Raw genomic sequence first — 17145 nt, forward strand, 5'->3', positions numbered from 1 at the left:
AAAGGTGGTTGCAGTGCTGTGAAAAAACGTTCTACGGCACTAGATATTCCCAAAGTTTAGCATGTCTTTGCAGGGTGACTCTTATTTTTTAAAATAAATATGCAATCGTGCCAGTTTTAATGTCCTGCTGCTAGGAGAACGGTAATCACCACCAGCACTAACTGCAAAAGTGAGATAGAGGAAGAAAGAGGAGAAGAGGGGAACAGAAATGTCAAACCACTTGATTTAACGCAAGATGGATTCTCTTTTTCACTTTTTAGTAAAATTGCTTTAATGTAGGATATATTTTATTTATATTTTTATAGAAGTTGGTAAATTCTTTATGCGACACCATGGAAACCATGGACATAATGGCATTTCTAGAAGAATTCATGGAAAGTGCATTGGTGACTTGGGTATGTTTGTAAGCTTATTTAAATCACTTTAAGATTCTACAGTAGTAGGCCTAGATATACATGATGATGAATAGTCTTTAATAAAACATAAAAACACAGCCTATTGCTGTTGTTTTGCTTTTATGGAGTATCAACACATTCAAATCCTGTACATAAAATCCACATGAGATTATGCCATTTTATGAATCATTTATTGCTCTTTATTTACAGGAGTTATAACAAACATGATTGAGTTGAACTTGAATCAGATGCAAATGCTTGTCAACACGTTTGTCACATGAAAAGGACAGCAAACAACACTTAGTTCTCTAACTTCTCCTTTTCACAGCTTCCTCTACCCTGGGTCTTAGAATTTCTCTTGTTATTTTTCCTTATAGCTGTCACTTCCTCTACCCTGGCTCTTAGAATGTCTCTTGTTATTTTTCCTTATAGCTGTCACTTCCTCTACCCTGGCTCTTAGAATGTCTCTTGTTGTTTTTCCTTATAGTTGTCACTTCCTCTACCCTGGCTCTTAGAATTTCTCTTGTTATTTTTCCTTATAGCTGTCACTTCCTCTACCCTGGCTCTTAGAATGTCTCTTGTTATTTTTCCTTATAGCTGTCACTTCCTCTACCCTGGCTCTTAGAATGTCTCTTGTTATTTTTCCTTATAGCTGTCACTTCCTCTACCCTGGCTCTTAGAATGTCTCTTGTTATTTTTCCTTATAGCTGTCACTTCCTCTACCCTGGCTCTTAGAATGTCTCTTGTTGTTTATCCGTATAGCAGTCACTTCCTATTCCCTTTCCTGTTTTTTTTCTCAGTAAAATATGACCATCTCTGCTTTCATTGATCTACACTACAGATTCTAGATAACAGTTTTCTCTGTTAGCAGCGAAACCCCCTTATTTATTTTATTGAACCTTTATTTAACTAGGCAAGTCAGTTAAGAACAAATTCTTATTTAGAATGACGGCCTACCCCGGCCAAACCCTAATCCGGCATGGTTCACATTGAAAGGTAATTTAAGATTGAGCCAATGTATGCAGCGTATACTGTGAATGCAGTATCCGCGATTGCGGGAACATGCCCTTAATTGTCCATCGCGCTATAAAGTGGATCTTCAGCTCTACGGATTGAATTGAGCTCTTAATAGGATCCACCCTCCCTCAGGTACAGCTCTTTGATGGTGTAGTGGACAGGGAGGACAACGTCATGCTCTACAACCAGTACATGGACGTGAACTACAAGTCCCAGAATTCCCATGACCGCTACCTGAGGCTGACCAATGGGATCTTTCTCAACGAGGTCATGAGGATCATGTAAGTTCACACCTTTGCAGAGGCTTCAAATGTTATGGCTAAAGGAATGTGTACTGAAGGATTCAATTAAATACATTTATTTTTACTTTCCCGATCAAAGGTATTATAGCTGGTGAAATACTGGGTTGCAGGTGAGCCCTCACCTCTCTGCCAAGAGGTGCCTTTCACCTCCGTCTGTCTGTCTGTCTGTCATTCCCAGAGACCCCAACCCCAAGCTAGAGCATTTGTACCGCAGTGGAAGAGACGAACAGATTCTCCGAGTCCAGAACTTCTCCATCCTCAACCGACACCTCAGGGCCTTCTACCAGGTATTGGTGTTTGTGTTGTGTTTGATACACAATCATGTCTTAGTCAGAGCAGTTTACTGTACAAGGTCCAGACTTAAGCCGAGGGAGACATCCAGTCAAATCTCTCTGAGGAATTAACTCAAGTCCGATACAATGCATTAAACACACAAAAACATGAGTCTTCGCTGTTTCAGTTCCTGCTTTTTTATAAGTCATTCAAACCCTCTGAACAGTTGCTCATCATGGGAGGGACACCAGTGAGTTTCAAGGAATATTCAGGGAATATTCAGAAATATTTTCGATACAATTTATTGATAGGACTGTTTGTCAGGACAACAATTCCGTCATGTCTGGTGGTCCTACAATGTAATTTTATTTCTTGTGGTTTCACTTTTGGCTTTGTATTGTGGAACCTTAAATCACCATCAGCATGTGGTCACTCTACAGCATAATGTCTCTCTACCAGTGCTTGTGTCTGAGAACCAACTATAGCCATTGTGCTACGTAGAACAGACGTGAACAAGTAGCCCTACTTTCCCCACTAACGTCGTCTGTGTTTGTATTTTAATCTGAACTGGCCAACAGGATGCTAGTGGAAGGTTTTGTAATTTCAATGTTGATTTGAGTATCAACTGCAATGTGGTTAGGGAAATTACAATCAATCAATATTTGTATCCCTTCAAGCTCTCTCTTTGCTCAAACCCCTGTGATTTTGTCAATAGGATGATCTACAGCAGCTGATTCTGATGCCTCTTCCAAACACTGCCATTTTGGGGCAAGACCCCCTAACAGGTAAAAAGAGCCAGTTAAAAGTACAGTATCTCTGATTGGCCTTCTATGTTGTCTATGAGAGTGTGATGGGAACAAGATAGTCATACGAGCTGTAACTTGCAGAGGCAGCAGTGGAGGAGTTGAGGAGATTGCTACTGCTTTTACTGGGATGTGCGATACAGGTGATATCTCTCTCTCTCTCTCTCTCTCTCTCTCTCTCTCTCTCTCTCTCTCTCTCTCTCTCAGACAGATTTCTAGGCTCAAGGGGCACACACACACACACACACACACACACACACACACACACACACACACACACACACACACACACACACACACACACACACACACACACACACACACACACACACACACACACACACACACACACACACACACACACACACACACTGCAATTGTAACTTTACCAACCTTACTGACTACTCATTGTTGGTCATCAACAGTGTGAGAGGAAGGAAACATTCATACAGCAAATCCAGTCGCTGGACATCGAGACTCAAACTGTCATTGCCAACTGTATCCAGGAGGTCGGTTCAGTTCCCTACTCATCTACCCATATCCACCATTAACGTTCACCACAAGTCAGCCATTTTGTCCTGGAATGCTCAGTCAAATACCGTTATTACCATAGAGAGGTAAGAAACTGTTGTTCCTGCAGGTGACCCAGGACCCCAGAGCTGTGCTGCCGCTGCAGTGGGAGGAGCTGGGAGGGCTGGAGGAGGTGGAGCTACAGGTGCTGTTTGGCTCCATGGCCAGACAGATCCAAGGCCTGCTGGCACAGAGAGACACACACCTGGAGGTACACACACATACTCACAAATAATGTCCAGAACAACAGAAGAGGAATTTAATTACAAAACCAGGCCATTCAGCCATTCAGCCTCTTATAGGAGAGCGAAAAGCGTCACTGTGTCAAACTTGATTTAAAAAGCTCTAAGGGTTTCTTACACTCACAGATTCACACAGAACCTGGTCCTGATTTCATCACCTACCTGTCACCTCTTGCTGCCCCCCCCCCCCACCCCCCCTCACTCAGAGGATAGCAGAGTTGTGTTGGACGAGCGAGGTCCAGCAGGCTGAGTCTCTCATGGCGCCCCCAGGTGGTCACACTGAGGAGCTGCCCCAGAGTCTGGCTGTCCAGCTAGCAGACAGCAGGGCCAAACTACGATGCCTCAAACAAGAACTGTAAGACGTGTGTGTGTATGCTTGTGTGTTAGACGTTCATGTCCTTGCGTGCATCAAAAAGGTTTTAAGTTGGAGGAAGACTTTTCTTTGAGAGATGTCTGGTAACTGTCATCCATTTCTAGGGAATGTGTTAAAGGTTTTTAAATTGGAAGAGGACTATTTTGTAAGAGGTCTCTGTAGTTTAGTAGCATAATACTATTGAAATAATGACATCTGTTTCTATAGGGAAGACAAAGGAGATCAACTATTGGATTACAAGCAGGAAGTTCAAACTATGGAGGAGCAGTTGAAGAAACTTCAGAAAGAGGTCAGATTTTCTGTAGCAGCACTACCAGTAACTGTACCGGAACTTTACACTACTTTTGTCCTCCTCTGAACTCACCTCCATCTTGTGTGTGTTGGGCAGAAGCGCAGTCTTCAGGGTGAGGTGCGGGGAATGCGAGCGTTGCGTGACGAGCTGGACTGTCTTCGTGACCGTGCAGGCAGAGCCGAGCAGCTGCAGACAGAGCTACAGAGCTGCACTCATAGACTACGCAGCCTGGAAGTCACTCGCACACAACTGAAGGTATCTCCACCTATACACCACACACTGTTTAGTACACAGAGACACTACTGAAGGTATCTCCACCTATACACCACACACTGTTTAGTACACAGAGGCACTACTGAAGGTATCTCCACCTATACACCACACACTGTTTAGTACACAGAGACACTACTGAAGGTATCTCCACCTATACACCACACACTGTTTAGTACACAGAGACACTACTGAAGGTATCTCCACCTATACACCACACACTGTTTAGTACACAGAGGCACTACTGAAGGTATCTCCACCTATACACCACACACTGTTTAGTACACAGAGACACTACTGAAGGTATCTCCACCTATACACCACACACTGTTTAGTACACAGAGACACTACTGAAGGTATCTCCACCTATACACCACACACTGTTTAGTACACAGAGGCACTACTGAAGGTATCTCCACCTATACACCACACACTGTTTAGTACACAGAGACACTACTGAAGGTATCTCCACCTATACACCACACACTGTTTAGTACACAGAGGCACTACTGAAGGTATCTCCACCTATACACCACACACTGTTTAGTACACAGAGACACAACTGAAGGTATCTCCACCTATACACCACACACTGTTTAGTACACAGAGACACTACTGAAGGTATCTCCACCTATACACCACACACTGTTTAGTACACAGAGACACTACTGAAGGTATCTCCACCTATACACCACACACTGTTTAGTACACAGAGACACTACTGAAGGTATCTCCACCTATACACCACACACTGTTTAGTACACAGAGACACTACTGAAGGTTTCGCCACCAATACACCATACACTGTTGACAGACACAATTGAAGGTACCAAACCACACCAACTCTACTGTCAACTGTAGCCACACAGCTGATTGTTGGCCCATTTCAAAAACAATCCTTAGCCCCTTCCCAAGCTACTTCCCCTCTGTGTTTGCAGATGGGCTTACAGTAGGTGAGCTCCCTCAATATTGATGACACTGTTGCAGTTTCTACATGTAGTATAGGTGCTAGTGGGGCTGTGGCGGTCATGACATTTTGTCAGCTGGTTATTGTCGTGCAAAAGTCTGCTGGTCTCACGGTATTTGACGGTTAATTAACACAAAGATGTTGAGCATCTCCAGGCCTCCATACAAGCTGCTGATGCATGCCTTTGGAACATCTACATTTTAAAAAGTATAATTAATCAAATTAATATACACCATCCCAATAAATCCATGATTTATTTTAGTCAGGTCTAAAGAAACATTATGATGTGATGAAAATGTATTTCAGAAGAACAGAATAAGAGTTGGCCTACTGTCTGCCTATGTTATCTGGCTATGCGCCATGCCATAGGCTGGAGGCTTGTTCATTTAGCTGACAAGATATGCTTACAAGTCCCATGCCATTATTTTATATTATATGATTCTTATAGTAAGAAGAATAAAATTGAACTTAGCTGAATAAAATAGAAAGGATATTATTCTGGAGTGAGAGTGCATATGAAGTGGCTATGTTGAGCATAAAAGTGATCATTTGAAACAGCCCTTTAATGCGAGATGTAGAACTATTTGGAAACTTCAGTTGTGAATGAAACACATCTTAGAATGTCTTAGAAATCAAAACATATATGGGCTGCATGATGCCACTATAGACTGTTGATGATTTGAGAAAGTCGCAAAAACAGCTTGGGCTCTGTTCCTTGCCTCAGGCTACACAGATGTTTTCTCATCAAGTGATCATATTTTCACCCATCAGACTATTCTCAATTAAATCTAGTTATCAATTAGGTAGGATTCGTAGGAACAGGGGAAGGGGGAAAAATACGTTATCTGTATGCACTCGAGTAGGGAATGGAGGCCGCGCACTTTCCCGCTGGTCCATTTTGTAGGATACTTCGGTTTTATATCCGAGCTGTGCTTAATATGAGCAGTTGAGAAATAAATACAAAGACTTATTTCACTCCACGCATCAACCACAGTTTGAGGAGCATGCTCTCTCCACCGACAGGTGATATTCCTGTTTGAGGAGCATGCTCTCGCTGCCCGACAGGTGATATTCCTGTTTGAGGAGCATGCTCTCGCTGCCGACAGGTGATATTCCTGTTTGAGGAGCATGCTCACGCTGCCCGACAGGTGATATATAAATTCACTAATTGTAGGCTAACAGTAAACCACCCTGCACAATCAATGAACCAACAGTATCGTCTAGGGCTATACATTCTCTCCCAGACTCATGAATATGCATTTTGGAGCGTAGCATAAGGTAACCAGTCCATCCAATATGCATAACAATACAGTCCACACTCAAAGACCATTATATAGTATAGGCTAGACAAACTATGTACTAAAGACATATTAAAGACATATTAACGTTTTGTTTTATGTTTTTCTGCCATGGGTAATATGTAGGCTATGTATTGTAGCAATTTAATAAAGTTATTTTTTGGGGGCTTGGGATCATAACCTTATGCATATGCATGAGCTCTAATATGTGTATGGGTGTTTTGAATGAATCATCACCTTAGAAAGCGCTGTCCATTTCGTTGTGTTTGGCTTTGAAACAACATCCACAACAACCATGTTTTCCACTCAGTTTAACCTGTTGTTGAACTTCTTTCTTCAAATTGATCAATCACAGTGAGGTGAGTTTTAAAAGCATGAAACTGTTTGGATACGTGTTTGATGTGATTTTCAACTGTATTTGCATTGATGTCAGAGTGCTTAGAGGGACAATAGAGCCCTGAGTACCAGGCCATTAGGACCTGATGGAGGGACATTAGAGCCCTGAGTACCAGGCCATTAGGACCTGATGGAGGGACAATAGAGCTCTGAATACCAGGCCGTTAGGACCTGATGGAGGGACAATAGATCTCTGAATACCAGGCCATTAGGACCTGATGGAAGGACAATAGAACTCTGAATAGCAGGCTATTAGGACCTGATGGAAGGACAATAGAGCTCTGAATACCAGGCCATTAGGACCTGATTGTCCCCTCTCTACAATATGTCTCTCTCTGTCTCTATCCCATGTCTTTCTTTGTGTCTCTGTCTTTGTCTCTCTCTCTCTGTCTCTGTTCCTGTCTCTGTCTCTATCCCCTATCCCTGTCCTTGTCTCTCTCTGTCTCTATCCCATGTCTTTCTTTGTGTCTCTGTCTTTGTCTCTCTCTCTGTCTCTGTTCCTGTCTCTGTCTCTATCCCCTATCCCTGGCCTTGTCTCTCTCTGTCTCTATCCCATGTCTTTCTTTGTGTCTCTGTCTTTGTCTCTCTCTCTGTCTCTGTTCCTGTCTCTGTCTCTATCCCCTATCCATGTCCTTGTCTCTCTCTGTCTCTATCCCATGTATTTCTTTGTGTCTCTGTCTTTGTCTCTCTCTCTGTCTCTGTTCCTGTCTCTGTCTCTATCCCCTATCCATGTCCTTGTCTCTCTCTGTCTCTATCCCATGTATTTCTTTGTGTCTCTGTCTTTGTATCTCTCTCTCTGTCTCTATCCCCTGTCTTTCTTTGTGTCTCTGTCCTTGTCTCTCTCTGTGTCTCTGTCCCCTGTCTCTGTGTGGAACCCCCTGTAGGAGCAGCAGCAGCTGTGTGTGGCGCTACAGGAGACCCGAGTCCTGCTGGAGGAGCAGCTGGCAGACACACGGCAACGCTGCTCCAGCCTACGGGAGCTGGAGAGGGACAATCTGCTGCTGCGACAGAGACTCATAGATCTGGAAGGGGTAGGTAATGATGGTAATGTGTATGTGGTAATGTGTGTTAACCAAACATGTTTGTGAATCACAAGTAAGGAATTTGGCATCTGCTGCTTGGGCTCACATAGACATGTTCCCTAATTTGCTGGTGTGTGTGTGTGTGTGTGTGTGTGTGTGTGTGTGTGTGTGTGTGTGTGTGTGTGTGTGTGTGTGTGTGTGTGTGTGTGTGTGTGTGTGTGTGTGTGTGTGTGTGTGTGTGTGTGTGTGTGTGTGTGTGTGTGTGTGTGTGTGTAGGAGCAGGACACTGAGCAGCAGAGGGTCGATGAGCTGTTAGAGATGAACATGGGCCTGGAGGCGGAGCTTAGACAGGTGCTTAGACATAACAACAACAATACAGGCATGATGACAGCGGCTCGACATTTCCACCAATCAGAGGTGGAGTCTGACGAGGAGGCTGGGCTAAGAGAGGAGCTAAGAGAAGATATTGGTCAGTCAGTCTGCCTGTCTGTTGTGTGTCTTTTCAGTTAAATTGTTTGATTATTGTCAACTACCCCTCCTCTCTAATTCAAATTTAAATAAGATTTAATGGCATGAATGGGTACCACTGTTGCCAAAGCAATGCAATTATATATCTCCCCCCCCCCCCACCCCCGTCAGATCTGAAGCCTCTGAGTGTGGAGGTGGGTGAGGCGTCGTCACTGAGACTTCTGGGAGCTGAAAATGAGAATGCCGAGCTGAGGAGGCGTCTGGAGGACCTGCTATCTGAACAGGAGGTCAGGGGTCAGAGGGTAAGTGTCAATCAATCAAAATAGAATGAGTCTGGAGTAAACCTCCAGAGAGCAGGCAAAGGCAACAGTAGCAAGGAAAATTAACCTTGAGAAGAATGAGACTCTACACAGGGAACCTTTTGGCTTGCCAAGTACATGTATTAGTGTCCAGGCTAAGGGTACTGCTATTGGAGGATCCAACTGTCTACTATATTTTGCAGCAAGCTGATTTGCCGGAGGTGAGGGAGGAGTTGGCCTGTCTGGAGGCAGAACATCAGAATACACTAAGAGAGGTGAGCTGATGTGACCGACTGGGTTTGGACAAGTCTGTGTTAACCCTCTGAGCTAAAGCCTAGGAGGCAAACAAAAGTCTTCAGGTCTAAGAGAACGTTACTCATCACGGGGGTGTGGTTCACTAAACCTCTACACTGACATGTATCTAGATGTGACCTCACTGTGTCGTCTGAAATGTATCTAGATGTGGCCTCACTGTGTCATCTGACATGTATCTAGATGTGGCCTCACTGTGTCATCTGACATGTATCTAGATGTGGCCTCACTGTGTCATCTGACATGTATCTAGATGTGACCTCACTGTGTCATCTGACATGTATCTAGATGTGGCCTCACTGTGTCATCTGACATGTATCTAGATGTGGCCTCACTGTGTCATCTGACATGTATCTAGATGTGGCCTCACTGTGTCATCTGACATGTATCTAGATGTGGCCTCACTGTGTCATCTGACATGTATCTAGATGTGACCTCACTGTGTCATCTGACATGTATCTAGATGTGGCCTCACTGTGTCATCTGACATGTATCTAGATGTGACCTCACTGTGTCATCTGACATGTATCTAGATGTGGCCTCACTGTGTCATCTGACATGTATCTAGATGTGGCCTCACTGTGTCATCTGACATGTATCTAGATGTGGCCTCACTGTGTCATCTGACATGTATCTAGATGTGGCCTCACTGTGTCATCTGACATGTATCTAGATGTGACCTCACTGTGTCATCTGACATGTATCTAGATGTGACCTCACTGTGTCATCTGACATGTATCTAGATGTGACCTCACTGTGTCATCTGACATGTATCTAGATGTGGCCTCACTGTGTCATCTGACATGTATCTAGATGTGACCTCACTGTGTCATCTGACATGTATCTAGATGTGACCTCACTGTGTCATCTGACATGTATCTAGATGTGGCCTCACTGTGTCATCTGACATGTATCTAGATGTGACCTCACTGTGTCATCTGACATGTATCTAGATGTGGCCTCACTGTGTCATCTGACATGTATCTAGATGTGGCCTCACTGTGTCATCTGACATGTATCTAGATGTGACCTCACTGTGTCATCTGACATGTATCTAGATGTGGCCTCAGTGTGTCATCTGACATGTATCTAGATGTGGCCTCACTGTGGTCTGACATGTATCTAGATGTGACCTTACTGTGTCATCTGACATGTATCTAGATGTGGCTTCACTGTGTCATTTGACATGTATCTAGATGTGACCTCACTGTGTCATCTGACATGTATCTAGATGTGGCCTCACTGTGTCATCTGACATGTATCTAGATGTGGCCTCACTGTGTCATCTGACATGTATCTAGATGTGGCTTCACTGTGTCATCTGACATGTATCTAGATGTGACCTCACTGTGTCATCTGACATGTATCTAGATGTGGCCTCACTGTGTCATCTGACATGTATCTAGATGTGGCCTCACTGTGGTCTGACATGTATCTAGATGTGACCTCACTGTGTCATCTGACATGTATCTAGATGTGACCTCACTGTGGTCTGACATGTATCTAGATGTGGCCTCACTGTGTCATCTGACATGTATCTAGATGTGGCCTCACTGTGTCATCTGACATGTATCTAGATGTGGCCTCACTGTGTCATCTGACATGTATCTAGATGTGGCCTCACTGTGTCATCTGACATGTATCTAGATGTGACCTCACTGTGGTCTGACATGTATCTAGATGTGACCTCACTGTGTCATCTGACATGTATCTAGATGTGACCTCACTGTGGTCTGACATGTATCTAGATGTGACCTCACTGTGTCATCTGATATGTATCTAGATGTGACATCACTGTGGTCTGACATGTATCTAGATGTGACCTCACTGTGGTCTGACATGTATCTAGATGTGGCCTCACTGTGGTCTGACATGTATCTAGATGTGACCTCACTGTGTCATCTGACATGTATCTAGATGTGGCCTCACTGTGTCATCTGACATGTATCTAGATGTGACCTCACTGTGTCGTCTGACATGTATCTAGATGTGACCTCACTGTGTCGTCTGACATGTATCTAGATGTGACCTCACTGTGTCATCTGACATGTATCTAGATGTGACCTCACTGTGTCATCTGACATGTATCTAGATGTGACCTCACTGTGTCATCTGACATGTATCTAGATGTGGCCTCACTGTGTCATCTGACATGTATCTAGATGTGGCCTCACTGTGTCATCTGACATGTATCTAGATGTGACCTCACTGTGTCATCTGACATGTATCTAGATGTGGCCTCACTGTGTCATCTGACATGTATCTAGATGTGGCCTCACTGTGTCATCTGACATGTATCTAGATGTGACCTCACTGTGTCATCTGACATGTATCTAGATGTGACCTCACTGTGTCATCTGACATGTATCTAGATGTGGCCTCAGTGTGTCATCTGACATGTATCTAGATGTGGCCTCACTGTGGTCTGACATGTATCTAGATGTGACCTCACTGTGTCATCTGACATGTATCTAGATGTGGCCTCACTGTGTCATCTGACATGTATCTAGATGTGGCCTCACTGTGTCATCTGACATGTATCTAGATGTGGCTTCACTGTGTCATCTGACATGTATCTAGATGTGACCTCACTGTGTCATCTGACATGTATCTAGATGTGGCCTCACTGTGTCATCTGACATGTATCTAGATGTGGCCTCACTGTGGTCTGACATGTATCTAGATGTGACCTCACTGTGTCATCTGACATGTATCTAGATGTGACCTCACTGTGGTCTGACATGTATCTAGATGTGGCCTCACTGTGTCATCTGATATGTATCTAGATGTGGCCTCACTGTGTCATCTGACATGTATCTAGATGTGGCCTCACTGTGTCATCTGACATGTATCTAGATGTGGCCTCACTGTGTCATCTGACATGTATCTAGATGTGACCTCACTGTGGTCTGACATGTATCTAGATGTGACCTCACTGTGTCATCTGACATGTATCTAGATGTGACCTCACTGTGGTCTGACATGTATCTAGATGTGACCTCACTGTGTCATCTGACATGTATCTAGATGTGACCTCACTGTGGTCTGACATGTATCTAGATGTGACCTCACTGTGTCATCTGACATGTATCTAGATGTGACATCACTGTGGTCTGACATGTATCTAGATGTGACCTCACTGTGGTCTGACATGTATCTAGATGTGGCCTCACTGTGGTCTGACATGTATCTAGATGTGACCTCACTGTGTCATCTGACATGTATCTAGATGTGGCCTCACTGTGTCATCTGACATGTATCTAGATGTGACCTCACTGTGTCGTCTGACATGTATCTAGATGTGACCTCACTGTGTCGTCTGACATGTATCTAGATGTGGCCTCACTGTGTCATCTGACATGTATCTAGATGTGGCCTCACTGTGTCATCTGACATGTATCTAGATGTGACCTCACTGTGTCATCTGACATGTATCTAGATGTGACCTCACTGTGTCGTCTGACATGTATCTAGATGTGACCTCACTGTGTCATCTGACATGTATCTAGATGTGACCTCACTGTGTCATCTGACATGTATCTAGATGTGACCTCACTGTGTCATCTGACATGTATCTAGATGTGACCTCACTGTGTCATCTGACATGTATCTAGATGTGGCCTCACTGTGTCATCTGACATGTAACTAGATGTGGCCTCACTGTGGTCTGACATGTATCTAGATGTGACCTCACTGTGTCATCTGACATGTATCTAGATGTGACCTCACTGTGGTCTGACATGTATCTAGATGTGGCCTCACTGTGTCATCTGACATGTATCTAGATGTGGCCTCACTGTGTCATCTGACATGTATCTAGATGTGGCCTCACTGTGTCATCTGACATGTATCTAGATGTGGCCTCACTGTGTCATCTGACATGTATCTAGATGTGACCTCACTGTGGTCTGACATGTATCTAGATGTGACCTCACTGTGTCATCTGACATGTATCTAGATGTGACCTCACTGTGGTCTGACATGTATCTAGATGTGAACTCACTGTGTCATCTGACATGTATCTAGATGTGACCTCACTGTGGTCTGACATGTATCTAGATGTGACCTCACTGTGTCATCTGACATGTATCTAGATGTGACATCACTGTGGTCTGACATGTATCTAGATGTGACCTCACTGTGGTCTGACATGTATCTAGATGTGGCCTCAATGTGGTCTGACATGTATCTAGATGTGACCTCACTGTGTCATCTGACATGTATCTAGATGTGGCCTCACTGTGTCATCTGACATGTATCTAGATGTGACCTCACTGTGTCGTCTGACATGTATCTAGATGTGACCTCACTGTGTCGTCTGACATGTATCTAGATGTGACTTCACTGTGTCATCTGACATGTATCTAGATGTGACCTCACTGTGTCATCTGACATGTATCTAGATGTGACCTCACTGTGTCATCTGACATGTATCTAGATGTGGCCTCACTGTGTCATCTGACATGTATCTAGATGTGGCCTCACTGTGTCATCTGACATGTATCTAGATGTGACCTCACTGTGTCATCTGACATGTATCTAGATGTGGCCTCACTGTGTCATCTGACATGTATCTAGATGTGGCCTCACTGTGTCATCTGACATGTATCTAGATGTGACCTCACTGTGTCATCTGACATGTATCTAGATGTGACCTCACTGTGTCATCTGACATGTATCTAGATGTGGCCTCAGTGTGTCATCTGACATGTATCTAGATGTGGCCTCACTGTGGTCTGACATGTATCTAGATGTGACCTCACTGTGTCATCTGACATGTATCTAGATGTGGCCTCACTGTGTCATCTGACATGTATCTAGATGTGGCCTCACTGTGTCATCTGACATGTATCTAGATGTGGCTTCACTGTGTCATCTGACATGTATCTAGATGTGACCTCACTGTGTCATCTGACATGTATCTAGATGTGGCCTCACTGTGTCATCTGACATGTATCTAGATGTGGCCTCATTGTGGTCTGACATGTATCTAGATGTGACCTCACTGTGTCATCTGACATGTATCTAGATGTGACCTCACTGTGGTCTGACATGTATCTAGATGTGGCCTCACTGTGTCATCTGACATGTATCTAGATGTGGCCTCACTGTGTCATCTGACATGTATCTAGATGTGGCCTCACTGTGTCATCTGACATGTATCTAGATGTGGCCTCACTGTGTCATCTGACATGTATCTAGATGTGACCTCACTGTGGTCTGACATGTATCTAGATGTGACCTCACTGTGTCATCTGACATGTATCTAGATGTGACCTCACTGTGGTCTGACATGTATCTAGATGTGACCTCACTGTGTCATCTGACATGTATCTAGATGTGACCTCACTGTGGTCTGACATGTATCTAGATGTGACCTCACTGTGTCATCTGACATGTATCTAGATGTGACATCACTGTGGTCTGACATGTATCTAGATGTGACCTCACTGTGGTCTGACATGTATCTAGATGTGGCCTCACTGTGGTCTGACATGTATCTAGATGTGACCTCACTGTGTCATCTGACATGTATCTAGATGTGGCCTCACTGTGTCATCTGACATGTATCTAGATGTGACCTCACTGTGTCGTCTGACATGTATCTAGATGTGACCTCACTGTGTCGTCTGACATGTATCTAGATGTGACCTCACTGTGTCATCTGACATGTATCTAGATGTGACCTCACTGTGTCATCTGACATGTATCTAGATGTGACCTCACTGTGTCATCTGACATGTATCTAGATGTGGCCTCACTGTGTCATCTGACATGTATCTAGATGTGGCCTCACTGTGTCATCTGACATGTATCTAGATGTGACCTCACTGTGTCATCTGACATGTATCTAGATGTGACCTCACTGTGTCATCTGACATGTATCTAGATGTGGCCTCACTGTGTCATCTGACATGTATCTAGATGTGACCTCACTGTGTCGTCTGACATGTATCTAGATGTGACCTCACTGTGTCGTCTGACATGTATCTAGATGTGACCTCACTGTGTCGTCTGACATGTATCTAGATGTGGCTTCACTGTGTCATCTGACATGTATCTAGATGTGACCTCACTGTGTCGTCTGACATGTATCTAGATGTGACCTCACTGTGTCGTCTGACATGTATCTAGATGTGACCTCACTGTGTCATCTGACATGTATCTAGATGTGGCCTCACTGTGTCATCTGACATGTATCTAGATGTGGCCTCACTGTGTCATCTGACATGTATCTAGATGTGGCCTCACTGTGTCATCTGACATGTATCTAGATGTGACCTCACTGTGTCATCTGACATGTATCTAGATGTGGCCTCACTGTGTCATCTGACATGTATCTAGATGTGACCTCACTGTGTCATCTGACATGTATCTAGATGTGGCCTCACTGTGTCATCTGACATGTATCTAGATGTGACCTCACTGTGTCATCTGACATGTATCTAGATGTGACCTCACTGTGTCATCTGACATGTATCTAGATGTGACCTCACTGTGTCGTCTGACATGTATCTAGATGTGGCCTCACTGTGTCATCTGACATGTATCTAGATGTGGCCTCATTGTGGTCTGACATGTATCTAGATGTGGCTTCACTGTGGTCTGACATGTATCTAGATGTGGCCTCACTGTGGTCTGACATGTATCTAGATGTGACCTCACTGTGTCATCTGACATGTATCTAGATGTGACCTCACTGTGTCATCTGACATGTATCTAGATGTGGCCTCACTGTGTCATCTGACATGTATCTAGATGTGGCCTCTCTGTGTCGTCTGACATGTATCTAGATGTGGCCTCACTGTGTCATCTGACATGTATCTAGATGTGACCTCACTGTGTCATCTGACATGTATCTAGATGTGACCTCACTGTGTCATCTGACATGTATCTAGATGTGGCCTCACTGTGTCATCTGACATGTATCTAGATGTGGCCTCACTGTGTCATCTGACATGTATCTAGATGTGGCCTCACTGTGTCATCTGACATGTATCTAGATGTGACCTCACTGTGTCATCTGACATGTATCTAGATGTGGCCTCACTGTGTCATCTGACATGTATCTAGATGTGACCTCACTGTGTCATCTGACATGTATCTAGATGTGACCTCACTGTGTCATCTGACATGTATCTAGATGTGGCCTCACTGTGTCGTCTGACATGTATCTAGATGTGGCCTCACTGTGTCATCTGACATGTATCTAGATGTGGCCTCACTGTGTCATCTGACATGTATCTAGATGTGACCTCACTGTGTCATCTGACATGTATCTAGATGTGACCTCACTGTGTCATCTGACATGTATCTAGATGTGACCTCACTGTTTCATCTGACATGTATCTAGATGTGGCCTCACTGTGTCGTCTGACATGTATCTAGTTTCAACCTCACTGTGTCGTCTGACATGTATCTAGTTTCAACCTCACTGTGTCGTCTGACATGTATCTAGTTTCAACCTCACTGTGTCGTCTGACATGTATCTAGTTTCAACCTCACTGTGTCGTCTGACATGTATCTAGTTTCAACCTCACTGTGTTGTCTGACACATGAACTGTTCTTGTCATTGTCTTCCCTCCTCTCCAATCTCAGTTTCAGAACGTCAAGAACAAAAATGCCACTTTGAAAAAGAGCCTGGAACTGCTGCTGACAAAACATCAAAGTATTGAGGAAGAAGGAGAGAAGGAGGAGAGGGGAGAGAAGGTGGAGAGGGGAGAGAGGGGAGTCCAAGGTTCTGAGTCCTCAAGAGGAGAAGGGGAGGGTACTGCCCGGAGAGGGTTGGACAGTGAGAGGGGAGCCAACATCATCAGAACCCAAAGAGAAGCTGGAGTTGGGGCAG

At 44.2% G+C, this 17145-nt stretch overlaps 1 protein-coding gene across 1 annotated transcript in view; it reads left to right on the plus strand.

The window, feature by feature from the left end:
- The first annotated feature begins 179 nt into the window (after positions 1–179).
- LOC139581913 (girdin-like) overlaps positions 180–17145 on the plus strand; it is a 27314-nt gene continuing 10348 nt past the window's right edge. The window contains exons 1-15 of the mRNA XM_071412110.1: positions 180–395; positions 1545–1693; positions 1893–2001; positions 2703–2772; positions 2875–2933; positions 3216–3299; positions 3431–3571; positions 3809–3957; positions 4183–4264; positions 4364–4522; positions 8083–8229; positions 8497–8689; positions 8860–8990; positions 9191–9262; positions 16899–17145. The exon at positions 16899–17145 is cut by the window's right edge and continues 482 nt beyond it. Coding sequence (XP_071268211.1) covers positions 333–395; positions 1545–1693; positions 1893–2001; positions 2703–2772; positions 2875–2933; positions 3216–3299; positions 3431–3571; positions 3809–3957; positions 4183–4264; positions 4364–4522; positions 8083–8229; positions 8497–8689; positions 8860–8990; positions 9191–9262; positions 16899–17145 — 1855 coding nt within the window. The 5' untranslated portion in view covers positions 180–332. The remainder of the gene's footprint in view (positions 396–1544; positions 1694–1892; positions 2002–2702; positions 2773–2874; positions 2934–3215; positions 3300–3430; positions 3572–3808; positions 3958–4182; positions 4265–4363; positions 4523–8082; positions 8230–8496; positions 8690–8859; positions 8991–9190; positions 9263–16898) is intronic.

The sequence above is a fragment of the Salvelinus alpinus genome, chromosome 7, assembly GCF_045679555.1.
Source record: "Salvelinus alpinus chromosome 7, SLU_Salpinus.1, whole genome shotgun sequence".
Lineage (NCBI taxonomy): Eukaryota > Metazoa > Chordata > Actinopteri > Salmoniformes > Salmonidae > Salvelinus > Salvelinus alpinus.